Below are 18277 nucleotides of genomic sequence, written 5' to 3'. Positions count from 1 at the left end.
GTAGGATTAAGTCTCCATTTGGATTTCTATTTTATTCTCCTAAAGTACTACTTAGAATGTAAATCCTTAGAAAATGTGCTACAAAATTATCCAGGATAAACATGGAGATGCACAGATCCTGCCCAGGACCCACTGAATCAGAATCTGGGGGCACTCCAGGTGATTCTGAAACACAGTGAAGATGGATAACCATTTAGCTACCCTTTAAAACAAAAGGAAATAACCTCATTGTATGTATAAAAATGGAAACTTCCAAACTCTTACCCGGCTATTCTTACTCATCTAAGTACATACATGTTGTATGCTTTCTTCTTTTTCAACACTAGAAAGAAATTTGTCCACCAAGATTTAAGATGCCAGAAAATACACTCTTTATCCAAATAGTGATAGCTCTAGTGTGGCCTTGGGCTAGGAAGGGTCTAGGCGATCTCACAAAGCCCCTTCCTGAAATAAAATACATTTGACCCTTCCGGATTCAAACAATGGCAGACCATGCACTATTCTTACAATCTGTGGCTGTTTGGATCCATGGCTGTGGAACCACGGATACAGATGACTGACTCTGGGACTTGAGCATCCATGGATTTTGGTGTCCAGGGTATGTCCTGAAACCAACCACCCCACCTCCCCACACATACAGATACTGAGGGATGAGTGTAGTCCTCAGAATCTTAGGGGAATGGTGATTGCCATTCTAGTCTATAACATTCAATCTCTTTATGCTTAGAATCTCTTTCTGGTATGTTTCTTTTAATGCTATAGTAAAAATTTGCATTTTGGTAACTATTAGGTTAGCTAATTTCTTCTTCCTGCTAATTTCTTATTACAGGTTGGCCACTTCTCTTATTTATTCTATTTCATCAAGGCGGGAAAAAAGAGAATTGCAATTGAGTCATTATTCTGGCTCTATATGAGAGTTTCTGGTCAATTTTTTGTTGTGATTAGATTCTGAAGCCAAATTATTTTGCAGTTATCTGTACTTTTAATTTATTTTTATTTCTAATTACCTCCCTGACTGCTACCAGAAGTCCAGAAAGGATTGTATATCACATTTAGTTTTACTATTGTATTGAGTGGTCATGTGTTTACTTTTTGGAGGAAAAGGGCACACAAGGTTACTGCAGGGGCGAGGAGTACAGTTTGTTTCTGGGAAAAACCAAGCCTCAAATCATTTTAAAGCTTCTGCAGGGAGCTTGAATTTAATAATGAAGATTGTCCTTCTCTCTCAATTAAGCAAATTATAAGTATCCTTCATTAACAATATATTCAGTGGCTCTTCATGCTTTCTGCATACCCCATGTTTCTAAATTTTTGCTGTCTCATAAGTCTGATTGGTACAATCTACTTGGGAATCTTTTATACTTATAAGATCAGGCTGTTGCCAAAAATGAAGACAAACAGTACTGAGATGATTGTCCTATTTCATGGCCAACAAAATTAAAGTAAATTACAGAAATATGAGGTAAAAACACACATTTAATAAAGGCTATTAGATTATGCTATACATGTGTGGTTCTGAAAAACTGTTATGAGAATATGACAGATAGGAATAATTTTAGGCCTCATATTCTAACAGTTTTAAGTTGTAGATTGCACTATCATTTGACAAAGTCTAATTTCTATGTTTATAGCGAAAAATAATTGCTCTTACTTCTTCACAGTTAATTAGGTAGGAAATCTTTTCCCACAACTGAATCCATGTATCACATTGACCATTAATGCCTGTTTCCTGACACCAGATAAAATGAGACCTCAGGATTCATTCACTCCAGTGGCAGAAAGCGAAGCCAGGTTTCTAAGAGAATTCAACAATTCTGCTGTTTTTTCCACAGCTTTCTTCTCTCCCATTCTACTCCCAGTTAGTCAGTTTTTACAACATTCCCATTCTGGAAGAAGCAGAGATGAGAGAACACTCCAGTGCAAGCTCCCTTTACATGTGAACTTGCTCTTTCCGTTTTTATGCTCATTTCTCCTCACTCTGTCAAGCACTTTCTCTGACTCTGCTCCAACCCTCTGCCATCACTTACAGTCAGATTTCCCCAGGTCCTTTGAAGTATACCACCCTCCCTTCCTCCCTCTTAAGATCTAAGATAAGATGGATTCTTCCCCTGTATTGTGCCACTAGGATATACACAGATAGAAAAAATGCAGAGGAAATGTAATCACAAAAAGGAAGAGAGAGATGCTGAAAGTTAAAAATTCTTAATTCAAAATCTAGTGGGAGTTGAGAGATCAAGATGCTCTAATAAGAAATTAATGAACAGCCATCCATCCAGCAAAAACAGGATAAGCTCAAGACAAAGAATAACATATGAGCAATAAAGACTCCTGGGTATTCCATCTCCTATTAAGGAATGTAAAGAAAATGACCCACACCAATAAAAGAAACAAGCAACATAAAGACAGAAATAGAATAGAGCTGCAAGCCTTACTTTCCAATGTAATGAGGCAATTGATACTGAAATAGAACATTAGGTTAGAAGAAATAAAGCGGGATAAATCTTAAAATAGATTATGATTCAAATTATGGGTGGACACATGCATTTGTCCTTTGAACAAATATTTATTGAGCACCTATCATATGCAAGGTACTGGGAGACTGAAATTATCAGGACTACACAGATGGATCTGTGTTCTTGTTGAGTATATAGTCTCGTGCAGAGAAATAGAAGGGGAAGAAAGTTCTAAAAACCCCAAACACTAATAATTACAATGTCAATAATTAAAATAGAATAGGTAACGTAATAGAAAGTGACCATGACTGGGTGACCATTTTAGAAGGGGTGATCAAAACTCTGAGGAGACAGAACTTAATCTGAGATTTAATGACAAGAAGGACACAACTTCATAACCATTTGTATCTAATACAAAGGACCCAAGACCAGAACAAGTTTGTACTATTTGAAGAACATAAATATAAACAACTTCTGGGATCTAAGGGCAGTCTAACACCATCTATTATTCTGTCTCCTTGTCTTAAATACCAAACAGGGCGCAGGACACCATGTTCATCACCTTTAGTCAAAGTAGATGTCAGCTAAGGACTAGGAAGATAACAGTGATCACAGCTTCCACTTGTTGTGTACCTTCTGCTTGCCAGGTGCTTTATCCATGCCATCTTATTTCATACTCAAATATTGTTTTTCCCATTTTACAGATGGAGAAGCTGAGGCGCAAAGAGGTAACTTGTCCAGGGTCACTTAACACATTTATCCCCTCCACAAAGTTTGTGATTGTTCTACCCCACCAAATCATTGCCCACTAAGCTACCTTGGAGAAAGACAAGAGAACATATCAAATGGAGAAACGAAAAATACTAGACTAGCACTATGAGCCAGAGAAGGCAATGGCACCCCACTCCAGTACTCTTGCCTGGAAAATCCCATGGACGGAGGAGCCTGGTAGGCTGCAGTCCATGGGGTCGCTAAGAGTTGGACATGACTGAGCAACTTCACTTTCACTTTTCACTTTCATGCATTGGAGAAGGCAATGGCAACCCACTCCAGTGTTCTTGCCTGGAGAATCCCAGGGATGGGGGAGCCTGGTGGGCTGCCATCTATGGGGTCACACAGAGTCGGACACAACTGAAGTGACTTAGCATAGCATAGCATAGCATAGCACTATGAGCTGAATTTGTTCTCAGATCTGACTTAATGATTGGTGTGCATATTTCAAGACACCATGTTTAATGAACTGCTAAAATTCATTGTGCATTTTATTTCTTACCAAAAGAAGTTCAGAGAGTTACTTCTAAGATGGGAGGGAAAGTGAACTCCATCAATCACTTAATGATTTACAAAATATTTTGATTTGGGTAAAGAAGTTTAATTCTGCCTAGGAAATGCTTGTATTTAGAAAAATCAAATGAAGCTTTCATGTGATACAAAGGAAGCATGATTTTAGCTATGATACTCATTCTGGGAAAGTTGAAGTTAATTAACTACACAGTTGATACCTCCTGTACATTATTCTGCTCTACCTTAGGGGCTGGAAATGGAGCAATGAAAGCCTCACAGGGACCTCCCTCAAATGTGTTTCTATTGTCTCCAGTGTCCTGTTATTCTGCTTCCTCCATGCAGCTAGGAGAACCACCAAGATGACTATGACTCTGGGGGCACTACTACTCTAGTGTCAGAAGGAGTACAGAGGACATAGGGAAGTGGGAGGGGCTGGGAAGAGGGAGGTAGCTCTGTCTCTTCTCTAAATTGGAAAATGTTCATTTCCCAGTGTATGGGCAGGAAAAGAGCTCTGTTTATGGTATAAGTATTATTTTTCCACTATATGTTTTATGGCACTATGAATATCTCAGCACGATGTAGAAGAGCCTTTGAAACTATTTTTCAATACAGGTAAACAACTAACTGAATTAATATAACTTATTTTTTTTTTAATTACATGCTTTTTGGAAATGCAAGGATAAAAGCCAATTACTTAACAGCCTACATTTCCCCACTCCTTTTCACAGTGCATGGAGTTACAAAGCTTCTACCATTTATGAAAATGCATGAGAACAAGCGTAACCATGTGGATAAGCTTCCACACATCTCCTGTAAGCTGTGTTCATTTAGTTGCTCACAGTCAGTACAAAAACCATCCCAGGAGCCTTTCCTAGATACAGTATCATAGCAGATAATGTGTCTGGAGCACAGAGGACATGAGAAATTTGCCCCTGCCATCAAGGAAATGATAGTGCGGTGATACAATATTTGCTCAGAGAAGATTAGTTTGTTTTGTTTTGATTCCTAGGGAAATTCACACAAATGAATAAAGTTGACTACGGTGGACATCAGAAGCCAAACTCAGGGCCTCCAAGGGGACGCTATGGCAGTGCTTTCTACCGTCACTCTAGGCTGAAGACGGAGTGGCAGCAAGAAGGAGGGGAGGGGAGGGAAGAGAGGAAAATAGTAAGAGAAGAAAGAGAATGGGAGAAGTGAGATCAGGAGTAGGAAAGAGGTCTCCAGAGTGGAGGGTGATAAAGGGGCCACCACTCTACATAAAAGACCCCAGCCCAGTCTTCTGGGGCTAGTACAGTCCTAGGACTTTGGAGGTGGAAGGAGCTCTGTGGGACTTTTGAGGCTGCCCCACAGTCAGACGTGTTTTTATTCCTCCTCAACAACTGACCATTTCTCACGAATATAAGAATACCCAACTGGTATGTGCTTCATGGGTGGTTTCCTTTAACTTTTTCTCAAACATGCCTGTTATAGTATCCATAAACAGGCTAAAAATACATGGAAATCCCAAAGGAGCTGAAGGCCAAAAGCTTTGCACAGCCCTGAGGAAAGTGGCCAACTTTTTGATGTCTCGGTTCTCGACAGGGTAAAGCCAGCTTACTGTGATTTTAAGGTACTCTAAAGGCTGTCCTTCTCCCCTCCTTCCATCTCCTCCCTGAGAAAATACTTGTTCACTGAGGCCTGAAATTGATTTTTCAGGGGACAGAGTCTTTCATTTCATAATTAAAAAAAATGATTTTAAATGCATAGTCACTCTTGGGCAAAGTAAAACTTTGCCTTGAAGTTAGCATCTGGAAGCAGCCTGACCCTTTTCCTGTGAGCAGCACAGACACCATCTGAGGTGCTCCTTCCAAGGATCCCTGGTCAAAGGGGGGGAGCTGGGGATGCAGAACTCAGATCTGCCACTGTCCAGGTGTGTGGGGCACTCCCCTGCTGACTTTCTGATGGGACTCAAAAGAACATCTAGCCTCTCCAACCTCATCTCTAACCAGCCACCCCACCCCACCTGCTCCCCAAACCCTGCTGGCCACACTCAAGGAATCTTGAACTACTTTGAGGAACCTGAATTCGGCAGTTCTTTCTAGTTGCTCCCTCTGCCTGTAACATATTGTCCACCCTACCCTATCCCACAACCGCCCTTTCACATAGTCTACCCCTACGCTTTCTTTGAGTTGGAACTTAGATGGGACTTGCCTGCAGAGAGCGTTCCCTGGCTCTCCATGGCTGCACCTCTGCCCACCCAGTGTGTTTCCCAGGCACATGTTCAATTGAGGGGTAGACATCTGATCTGTTGTCTGTTGTCCTCTCTAGAATTGATCATCTTGAGTGTGTTCACCATTACTTTCATTTAATAATTATTGAATAAGCAAAAGGAATGTGCTTTCATTCTGTTGTTGAAAGAGAGGGAGTGTACCAGGAGAAAAAGAAGCTTGTCCAGAGACGTTGGACTGAATTAGTACCAGCAAAAGACACAATGAACAGAATAAATCCATATTAGTTCTTGAATTTGTCAGGGTAGGGTACCAACTATATGAAACAACACCAAATCTCAACGGATTAGAACAAAAGAGTTCACTATTTACCCATGTCAGAGTCCAGCCCCAGAGCTGGGGTGGGCTGGGCCCTTTTGTTCTTTCCATTCCCCACATCCATCCAATGGTCAGGGGAGAAAAGAAAGCATAAGGGTTTCTATGGGAGGATTCTTAGACACTCATCTGGAAGAAGCATACATCATTCTTACTCAGAATTCATTTGCCAAAACTCTGTCACACAGGGAAAAAAAAAAAAAGGAGGAAGAGGAAAAAAAATAGAGGTCGGCAAACACCAAACAGTCTCCTATGGCCCTGAAAAACAAGGAAGGATGATTTCAAGAAACCAGAAATTGAGGAATTTCTCAAAGCTCAAAAGCAATGGAGATTGGATTGGTGGATATAAATGAAGAAAGGAAGCCAGAGCCGATAAGAAACTCAAGGAGAAACATAAGAAATTCATGCAGGAGAAAAATACCACAAAAATAAAATTGATTCCAGAGATCCTTTAGCCTAAGAGTCAACAAATGCAGATCACAGAAAGGATTTCTGGAAACGCTGTCAGGGAAATGAATGTTCGAAATTGAATTCAGGAAGAGCTGGACTACCCCACGCTGAGTAGCTGAGATAGACATTGCTTGCCCCAGAAGGACACCTGCTGTGAGTGTCGGGTCTGGGCGGCAAAGCAGAACAGAGGGTGAAATAACTGGGATCCTCCTTGAGGGCAGCTGCGGAACAGGAAGGGGAGCACAAGACCGCAGCGTTTTTTCTCAGGCTAAATTGTTCCACCTATCTCTTTGGAGTAGACCTTGTAAACAAGAAACTCCAAGCAAACACAGGACCCAAGAAATAAGATGTGTATCCAGGTCAGCTTATCAGTGGAGATGAGAAGCACCCAGAAGACAAGCACCCAGAAGAAAGATGCTCATCAGAATGACAGGCAAACAGAAAAACCCACACCCTGAAAGGGATGTACCAAATGGCAATATGCAAACAGCTAATGCTCAGTGAACAGATTTTAAGTAGAAACAGGTGAAGAATTTAAAATATAAATGTAATTAATAGTCTCAGAGAGATTTGTGTTAGGTCTGTCACACCTCAGAAACAGCAGTAAGAAATCTATCAGTTTTGTTGGAAATGAAAGTGTTATCTATCAAATAAAATTTCAGTAGATGGTTTAATTAGTGTTGGGAGACAGTTTTTCAGTCGCTAGCATGTCTGCATATCTTGCAAAGTGAGATACTGACTGCCTTTGTTTTACACTATCTTTTCAAGGATGTTTATTTAGTAAATGTCTTGAAAAAGAGAGACTGTGTCTCCCTCCAGAGCAAGGGATGCTTACAATTCAGTATAATGAAAATATTTCCCTCTGAAGCAAAGGGCAGACATGCCTTCTTACCGAAGGCATGTCTCTTCTATAAAGTCTTCTTATAGAAGACTTTGGATCCTTAATTTCAGGGCTCTTATCTCCTGTGTGTGTGGAGGTATGAGACACCCTTCTGGTGTCTCAAGAAATTAACACAAATGCTGCTACTCTATTCCTGTTTTGTGTACAAAGTTGTCTTTGTCTCTAACCTAGGAGTCTTGTGTCTCTTTCCAGTACCCATGAGATTGTGGCAGGTTAACACACATAGAGGAAATTCAGACCCTTCACAGTTCTTAACAATTTATATTATAATGGAAATACTGAGAGCTTAAAATAGGGACTCGTGGTTAAGACTCTGGGCTTCCAATGCATGGAGTATTGGTTTGGTCCCTGGTCAGGAAACGAAATCCCACATGCTTTGCAGTACAGCCAAAACAAACAGAAACCCATAAAATCGCGACCTGAAAGGTCAAGTCAAGTTACTCTCCCAGAACTCAGTCCCCACAGTGAATATAGAATATAGGGGATAAATACGATCCAGAGACTAACATGAAATAGGAATTCTGATAGAACTGAGAAAATATAAATAATCAACAAATAGAAAAGCTTTCCCCAAACCTAATGAAAGAAATATTTAAATTGAGAAGGCTATAACATCTCAATAAATCACTCCACATATTACTTAGTAATTACAAAGGGAAAAGGATTCCTCCACGTATAAATCCTGGAAGAAATCACCTTAACCACGCTATCGGTACTTAACTAACCTCATTAATAATGGAACAAACACTTGTGTGCTTTCTAATGCGATGCACTAAAAAGGACACAGTATTGCTTCTATAATATTCTCACTTAAAATGAGAATTATTCTCACTTTACTCTGAATCTAGACTTATGGAAATAATCAGACAATTCTATATTTAAAGACATTCTTTAAAACAACTGGCCTGGACTCTCTGTTCAAAAATATCAACATCATGAAGGATGAAAAAAGACCAGGAGTCTGTTCTAGATTAAAAGAGAATAAAGAAACATGACAGATAAATGTGGTGCATAATCCTTAATTGAATCCTTCAATGTAAAAAGAAAGCTATAAATGACATTACTGGAAAAACTGGATATTGTGGAATATTTGGAAAACTGGAAATTTTAGATATATATATTAAATAATAAAGTGAAAGTGTTAGTTGCTCATTGTATCTGACTCTTTGCGACCCCATGGGCTGTAGCCTGCCAGGCTCCTCTGTCCATGGAATTTTCCAGGCAAGAATGGTAGAATGGGTTGCCATTTCCTTCTCCAGGGAATCTTCCTGACCCAGGGATCCAACTGGGATCTCCTGCATTGCAAGCAGATTCTTTACCATTTAAGCCACCAGGGAAGCCCATCTATTAAATAATAGTATTGCATCAAATTGAATTGAATCATGGATTTAATTAAAGTTAAATAAAGTTTTTCATGTGATAATGGTTTTAAGATTCTATAGAAAAATGTTCTTTAGGAGATATATGTTGAAGTATTTGGGATGAAATATCATTAATGTCTGTAACTTTTACATGGCCCATCAAAAATTATAAACATTGTACATATACATAAATTATATACATAATCTTATATGTGAAATCTATATATATGCATATATATATATATATACACACACAGACAGAGAGGGAGAGAGACAAAAGAAAAATATGGCTAAACCAACAACACTGTAAAGCAATTTTCCTCCAATTAAAAAATAAGTTAAAAAAAGAAAAATAGGCCTAAATATTAACAATTGGTGAAACTAGAATATTTGGATGTTCATTGAATTATTCTGGAAGTTTGCTATAGGCTTGAAAATTTTCAATATAAAATAACTGGAGAAAATAGACTACAAATGCAAGTCAAATGCCAAAAAAGGAGTAATGTATAAAGTACTCATATCTAGACATATTTAGGAACCATTTCATAACTCAATTGTTTAAAGATAAAACTCTTTCAGAAGGCCATAAACAGTCTACATACATAGCATCCTTGGATATATATAGAAGAAAGAGAATAATATCAGCCAAGTTCTGAAAGAAACTTAGAACATAAATTTTTATATCCAGCCAATTAGAATTTAAGTGCAAGTACAGAGAGAGAAGCAAAAAGTATTTTCAGTAATATGAAGACTAAGAAATTTTGTATTCAAAGATGTCCTCCGAAATAGTCAAACATATATTCCAGAAAAATTAAAATGAATCCAGGAAAGAGGAAGACACGAAATCCAAGAAGCAGTGGTATACAAAGAAATTGTCAGCCGTCAATATGCAGCATTAGAGATTAGAAACAGTTACAATAGGAACTATACTATTAAAAATGTAATTAGTGAATGATTTTCAAGGATAAATAAATTACCAGACTCAAGGAAAGCAAAATCTTTTAATAAACCATGAAACCTAGACAGTACTGAAAAAGTAATCAATGAGTCATCTTTTGCTAAAGTTTCAAGTTTCAGATGCTAGTAATTTATAGTTTCACTTGCAGTGGAAATTATCATTATCTATCATGGAGATAGAACTCTTTCAAATCAGCAAGACAGCCAAGCGATATGAACAGAAAATGTAAAGAAGGAATGAATACAGGTAGCCAATTAACTTACAAAAAAATATTAAATTTAATCTCAGTTCAGTTCAGTTGCTCAGTTGTGTCCAACTCTTTGCAACCCCATGGACTGCAGCATGCCAGGCCTCCCTGTCCATCGCCAACTCCCAGAGTTTACTCAAAATCATGTCCATTGAGTCGGTGATGTCATCCAACCATTTCATCCTCTGTCATTCCCTTCTCCTCCTGCCTTCAGTCTTTCCCAACATCAGGGTCTTTTCAAATGAGTCAGGTTTTCGCATCAGGTGGCCAAAGTATTGGCATTTCAGCTTCAATACCAGTCCTTCCAATGAATATTCAGGACTGATTTCCTTTAGGATGGACTGGTTGGATCTCCTTGCTGTCCAAGGAACCCCCCTCAAGAGTCTTCTCCAACACCACAGTTCAAAAGCATCAATTCTTCAGCACTCAGCTTTCTTTATAGTCCAACTGTCACCTCCATACATGACCACTGGAAAAACCATAGCCTTGACTAAACGGACCTTTGTTGGCAAAGTCACGTTACTTTTTAATATACCGTCTAGGTTGGTCATAACTTTTCTCCCAAGGAGTAAGCATCTTTTAATTTCATGGCTGCAGTCACTATCTGCAGTGATTTTGCAGCCCAAGAAAAGAAAGTCAGCCACTGTTTCCACTGTTTCCCCATCTATTTACCATGAAGTGATGGGGCTGGATGCCATGATCTTAGTTTTCTGAATGTTGATCTTTAAGCCAACTTTTGCACTCTTTTCTTTCACTTTCATCAAGAGGCTCTTTAGTTATTCTTCACTTTCTGCTATAAGGGTGGTGTCGTCTGCATATCTGAGGTTACTGATATTTCTTCTGGCAATTCTGATTCCAGCTTGTGCTTCATCCATCCCAGTGTTTCTCATGATGTACTCTGCATTTAAGTTAAATAAGCAGGGTGACAACATACAGCCTTGACATACTCCTTTTCCTATTTGGAACCAATCTGTTGTTCCATGTCTAGTTCTAACTGTTGCTTCTTGCCCTGCATACAGATTTCTCAAGAGGCAAGTCAGGTGGTCTGGTATTCCCATCTCTTTAAGAATTTTCCACAGTTTGTTGTGGTCCACACAGTCAAAAGCTTTGGCATAGTCAGTAAAGCAGAAGTAGATATTTTTCTGGAACTCTCTTACTTTTTCAATGATCCACATTTAATCTCAGTAGTAATAAAAGAGAGGGAAAAAGAAATTCAATGAAAGATTCTATTTTCCCCCATCAAATAAGCAAAATTAAATATTGATAATTAAAGTTCTGGCAAAAGTGTATGGAAATGGATTCTCTCATTCAGAGTTGGTGGAAGCGAAATGTAAATTAGCATAGGCTGCAACTTCCCTGGTAGTCCATGGTAAAGACTCTGCCTTCCAATTTAGGGGATGCAGGTTCAAACCTTGGTTGGGGAACTAAGATCCCACGTGCTATGGGACAGCAAAGCTTATCCTCCACAACAAGAAAACCTGCACACCACAGCAAAGACCCAACACCACCGCCAAAAAAAAATTAGCATAGCCTTTTCGGAGGCCAGTTTGGCAATATGTATTTAAGTACAAAATGTGAATACGTGTACTTTGTCCCAGTTCTCTATATTAAAGGATCTGTCCTATACAAATATTGGCATATGTAAAGAAAGGGAAGAATTGCAATGTAAATTCCTTGCTGGGGAATACTCTGCATCCATTAAAAAGCATGAAATAAATCAGAATGCACTAATATGAAAGTATCTCTAACCATGATGACATGGTGAAGAAAGTTGTATAACATATATAATTACCTTTTTAAATGCCATAGATCTATTGAAATTGTCCAATGTGTAAGACTTCATCCTTGGTACTGGACTTATAGAACTAAAGAAAACAGATTAATTCCTGGCCTTACGGACTTTACATATACAGTTTGGAGATGAATGATTAGAGTAGGATTGGGGCAAGCAAATAATAAACTAGTTAGCAAATACATAACATGCTTTCTAACAGTGGTAAGTTATCTGAAGGCAATACATAGAGACTGCAGTGGGAAGGATGCCCAGCGTCCAGTCAGTGCTCTCAGTAAACGAGGGCAGTTTTGATCTGAACATGTGTTCTGAAATTGAAAACCACTCCAGTCTCCTGTCTTTTATGATGTGCCAGCCAGAGAAGATATAGCATGATCAAACTTCTGCAGAGATTTTGTGAGCTGACAGCACCAAACTGCAGGTCCAGCATCCAGGTTTTCCATTCTTGTTCATCTGCATTAGCAGAATTAGACCTAAGCTCTGAAAACTGAGGGAAAGGAGGGTATACTTGGCACTGCAAGCTCATAGGCCTGTTTCAGGAATACATGAGTAGTTATGTTACTTTGAAAAAGTTATAGAATGTATTTGCCTTATGTAAGTAGAATTAGCACAGGCAGTAAGAGGAAACAAAGTCACTGTGGACTGGAGTCCATATAAGACTTCGTGTGTAAGAGGTGAATGTATGAAGGAGGTAGAGGAAGGACTTTAAGTCCTAACATCACGCTACCTTGAGTTCTCCCCTGTTCCCACGAAGGAAAGCTTTGGGCTCTCTAGTCCTGACCACAGGACAAGGCCTACAGTGGTCCCACGCCAAGCAGAGCCCATAAAGCAGAGAATTTGTGTGAATCTTCTGGGTCTCCAATTTGCTGCCCAAACCATACTCCATTCTCCACAGATTTCAGCACCAAAGGAGCAGAAACAGGAGCCATGCTTGCTTTCAGATGGGCCTCTCCTTTAGAGCTTTGGGCTGTTTTGGGGGGGACACACCCTGTTTTGTCTCTCACTCAAGTATTAGCCACCACTGCTCAGATTCACATCCCAAGGCTGAATGCTCAGAAGTAGGTGCCACATGGACTGCACTTGTGCACTCTACCAGGAGATGAGTGCAAATGCTAAGAAGTCAGTGCCTTCCAACTGGGAAATGGTAGTATGCTAAATTATGTACTTAATTAATCTCTACCAACAGAAATACCATAAAACTGGAAAAAGCAATTAAATCACCCAGGATCAGTGTACATAAAGTATACACAAAAGGAACAAAAATTTCACCAGTAAACTTGTGTTTGTGCTTTGGCTGAATATTCACAGGTCCATTTCTACTATAGGCTGATGAATGGTACACAATTACCAGTTAATTGCTTGTCTCTTTCTCCTTGTGTTGCTACCTCATGGGTTAGAAATGACAGGGATAAAATTTTTGCTGCTGCTGCTGCTAAGTCACTTCAGTCATGTCCGACTCTGTGCAACCCCATAGACAGCAGCCCACCAGACTCCCTCATCCCTGGGATTCTCCAGGCAAGAACACTGGAGTGGGTTGCCATTTCCTTCTCCAATGCATGAAAGTGAAAAGTGAAAGTATAGTAGACTCCTTCAAATCAGGAACCCAAGGGAAAAGATTCCCATTAGATTTTACTGTAACAGCCTGCCTTTTCTTAAGTGTTTTTATATTTTGGGGTTTTTTTTTTAACATGCAAAAACAATTACATGATGATTAAGGAAACTGAGCTAAAAGGTAACCAGGGGGAGCTGCTATCTCATGAACATTCAACGATACAGGCTGTAACGATTTCTTGACAACCAGTCTAGAGCTGTAGTTACATAATACAAATAAAACTCATTGAAAGAGTGAAACAATATAGCTACCCACTTTTTCCCAGATTACATCATATTATACAACAGCTTTGTAATTATTTGTAATTTTTTAAATTGTCTATCTCCAGCTCCATGAAGCAAAGACTATGTCTTTCTCTCACTTCTGTATCTCTAGCATCAAGCCCAGTATCTGATACTTAGCTGACACTCGGGAAACATTTGTGAGTGAATGAATGAATAACTGAACAACTGTAAAGGCCAGGTTTCAAATCCGGTTCTTGAGCCTCACAGGCCCTTCTCATGATAGCAAGATACCTCCTTGCAGATACACAGATGTTCAAGGAAGAATAAAAGGCATTTACAGAGGACACCTGGGCCACAGGCTATACCTCCCATGTAATTTCATAGGAATTTATGGCTTAACCAGTTTGGAGATTTGTTTCCAGAAAGCATTTGATGTACTCCCTTAAGATCAGTCACGGTAAGTACAAGTCTTAGTGCATTGGCAATGCACTGCTATGGCCAGCTACTCAGTGCAAGGTGCTTCAGCTGATGACACTGATGGTCTCAACACAGTGTGGCTGCATCCTGAGACTGGGCTCTTTCCTCACAGAAGGATACGTTGGAGGAGGCTGGAGAGCCAGTGAAACAGAAGGCAGGTCCTTAATCTCTACTGCACCCTCAGGCCCACAGAGCTGGTGTCAGAATCAGAGAGAGCACCAGGGGCTCCTGTTCCTCCTGCTGGGTGTCACCTGCTTCTGGCCCTGCATCTGAGGACCAAAGAGCAGCACGACTTCGCAGGCTAACTCCCCTTCTCCCGAGCTAATCTGGTTTCACTCACCAATACTCCATCAAAAGCAGGGCCCTCACTTCAGGTTGAATTGACCTCAAGATACCTGTCCCAGAATGTTGTGAAAATATGCTACTCACACACACACAAATCACTTTAGTATTCAGAAAGTTTTTAGGGGCTTCCCTGGTGATCCAGCTGTTAAAAATCCTCCTGCCAATGCAAGGGACACAGGTTTAATCCCTGCTCCAAGAAGATTCCACATGCCACGGAGCAGCTAAGCCTGTGCGCCACAACTTCTGAAGCTGGCGAGCCTAGAGCCCATCCTCAACAAACTGAAATCACCACAGTGAGAAGCCTGCCCTCTGCAACGAAGAGTAGCCCCTGCCCTCCACAACTAGAGAAAACCCATGTGTAGCAACAAAGACCCAGCACAGCCAAAATAAATAAATAATAATAATAAAAAAATAAATATTAATAAAAGCTTTTAGGGTTAAAGGAGCATTCGGCTCAAAGCATAACCAAAGTCTGCAATGATACCTTGGGTATAGAATTTGCATATATGATTTCTTATGCCCTTCTCTTTACCAACACCCACTCCCTTAGGAAAGGAGCCTGGAGGGGGAAGCAAGAGCCTGGATTGCAAAATTGAGGAGTGTGCTGAAACACCTGCTCTCGAGGACTCCTCGCCATCCCCTGTAGATATTCAGCAACATTCCTGGCAGGTTTCCACAGACATTGAGAACACTGAGAGGTAAGTGGGAAGTTACCCCAAATAGACTGCAGTCCTCCTCCAGTTAATACTTAGGGGCTACAGAGGGTTGACATTATTTTTCTTTTAGAATCAGAAAACAGAGCTCTCAGTAAACCAAGATGAGAGACAGTAAGGAGTCCAAATCCATCTACAGAATGGCAGCAGAACTGCCAGGAGACGTGGGCTCCCAGCCTCTGCTTATCCCACTCCATCAGCCGTGCATCTCCATGGAGATGCAAACCGAGTGCTTCCTTGGGAAGCAAGAAAGTCAAATCTATATACCCATCACTGCTCACTCACCAGGCTGGGTCCCAACATTTCCATTTGTTTCAGGGAGAATAACTCAAAATCGTGTAAAGATATCTTCAGATTTCAGGTGTATGGGATGGCCTATTTAGTGGCCAGTCGGGAGCCGAGGCATCGATCTAGTTCACAGTTTTCTGAAGAGCTGGCTTCTCTACCTCTCCTGGGATTTAGCTGATGGCCCCTTAGTGGTCAAAGCGTGTTAATGCATTTGTCTTTACAAGCAGTAGCTCAAGGCCAGACGGTTTCTTTCTTGGGAAGAAGAGATTCTACAGTGATTCTATTTCACTTGGGAAAAGGAAGCAATAATAATATAATCATAATCACATCTTGATGCTAAAAATTCCATTCTTTGAGGCAGAGGCATCAGCCCCTTCTTTATTGGCCTTCACACTGCTTTCTTGTCCTTTGCTACTCATGTCCCCAGAGCCAACGTGGAGCAGCTGATTGAACGCTGGGCAATTCCACCGAGAGCTCTGTGTGTGTGGGGTTGAGTCATTGACAAGATAATGAACATTTTATTTTTTTATTTTTAGAAATGTAACACAGTGGCATTTATAGCCATTGTGGTTTTACTTTCAGATTGTAATATAATTCTAAAGCTAATTACCAAATTTCTGTGTTTATAGAAAATTGAAGCATGTGGTAATTATGTGCTATTAATAAAACTTGGACTTTGTATAAGCTTGGAAATCCAACAATTCAGACAATAAAGCTGGTTGGCATGATCTGATAGAACTATAGACAAATGATGAGGGAGTGATTTCTCTTAATTTATAAAGTAGAAAATGCTTTGCTCTATTCCCAGGAAGAAAAACCTGCCAGAGTGCCATGGTCAGGGTATAGTCCATCAGCAAAGCCATTTTCCTTTTCAGAAACCTTGAACAGAAGCACTAATCAAGTCTTGTAAGCTTGTCAGAGAGCAAGCTATGGCGGATAATAATAACACGAAAGTCCACCCCTCAGCATTGGCAGTATTTCATTTCAGCCTCAAAATCCAGATTCTGGTCAAAGGAGATGGGAGCGAGTGGGAGAAGTAGGCACAGTAGACCTGTTACGAGAGAGGGCTTCCTTGCTTCTCCCTATCACTTTTTCCTAAGAGATCTGTGGGTTTCAAACTGGGCTGCACTTTAAAATTACTGGGAGGGCTTTGTAAAAATATTCCAAGTCAATTTAATGTGTTGACCCTTGGAAATGCTTAACACCTGTGTTACTCTGAATCTCTACGTAATGAGGGACGACAGGGAGTGAACGCACAGCTAGGACAGCACTGGGACCAGATGAGAACAGCATCGCCCAGCCTCAACATCACCCAGGACCCATAGCTAGGACAGCACTGGGACCAGATGAGAACAGCATTGCCCAGCCTCACCTTTCCCCAGGGTACCCCTGATGTCCTAGTTGGGTGTCCTTCACCTGCCCTTGGAAATTGAAGTACTGTCCTCGTTACCAGAGTACTCGTCTCTCATCTCAGCCAGGTCCAACTAAAGGCAGAGATGGAGGGCTCCTACTAGCAGAATGCCCTGTGGAAATGTTTGTCAGAGTAGTTCTAATTCCTTCAGAGCCAACCCAACTCAGCTTTTTTCTTCTTCTTCTTGTAAAAGCAAAATAAATGCAATTATTTGCCTACTGGAGGCTCAAACTGGTACACTTAGGCACAGACTTTGTACTTCAGTTGTGTCATAGAACAGACAGTTGGAGATTGCGTTTCCAAAATTTACAGCTGATTATTTTTTCTTTTTATCAATTTTACAGAGACATGCGAGAAATGAAAAACCTTTTAAGCAAACTCAGGGAAACTATGCCTTTACCACTGAAAAATCAAGGTGAGTCTTGTCATTTCTTTTTGAGGCAGAGGATGTTTTTCACACGATAACCTTGGGTCTTGTTTCTTGAGAAATGAAAGCAAGTGTTTTTTACACAAGCAATGGAAGGCATCGAGCGTACATTTGTCTTTCCTTGAGAAGATAAGAGAGAATAGTTTATCAGGTGAGAGCAGTTTTGTTCTGAGGGGCGTTGAGAAACACTCTGATAACAGACACCTCCTTCTCTGGCCCCGTCAGTCGAGAACATGTATTCATTGTTACCCTGCGAAGAGCACTGCACCAGGTGTGGCAAACACAAAAGGGCTGAAGAAGTTTACAGCCAGCTTCCCCAGTGGCTCAGTGGTAAAGAATTCACCTGCCAACGCAGGAGACTGGGTTCTATGCCTGGCCAGGGAGGATCCCCCTTGCTGCAGAGCCTATATTCTAGAACCCAGGAGTGGCAACTACTGAGCCCACGTGCCCTAGAGCCTTTGCTTGGCAACAGAAGATGCCATGACAGTGAGAAAAGCCTGTGTACCACAAGGAAAAGTAGCCCCCACTTGCCATGACAAGAAAAGCCCGTGCAGCAACCACAAAGACCCAGTCAAAATAAAAAAGGTTTTCTTTAAAGTTTATAGTGGAAGAGACTTAAGAACACCTCCAAAGGAAATGCTCTGCCATCCACATGTTATCTAAACAAACTAACAGTAGTAATTAACATATCTTGCCACTGTGATTTTGTATCCAGTTCCAATGTGTGGGGGCGTTTTCCACATATCCAAGCA

General features: G+C 40.5%; 1 protein-coding gene across 1 annotated transcript in view; it reads left to right on the top strand.

Moving 5' to 3' along the window:
- Nucleotides 1-18277, top strand: part of RGS7BP (regulator of G protein signaling 7 binding protein) — a 104891-nt gene that overhangs the window by 73657 nt on the left and 12957 nt on the right. The window contains exons 4-5 of the mRNA XM_019983117.2: nucleotides 15237-15384; nucleotides 17443-17513. Of these exons, the coding sequence (XP_019838676.2) occupies nucleotides 15237-15384; nucleotides 17443-17513 (219 nt within the window). The remainder of the gene's footprint in view (nucleotides 1-15236; nucleotides 15385-17442; nucleotides 17514-18277) is intronic.

This window comes from Bos indicus, chromosome 20 (genome assembly GCF_029378745.1).
Source record: "Bos indicus isolate NIAB-ARS_2022 breed Sahiwal x Tharparkar chromosome 20, NIAB-ARS_B.indTharparkar_mat_pri_1.0, whole genome shotgun sequence".
Lineage (NCBI taxonomy): Eukaryota > Metazoa > Chordata > Mammalia > Artiodactyla > Bovidae > Bos > Bos indicus.
This window is presented reverse-complemented; position numbering and strand designations above follow the sequence as displayed.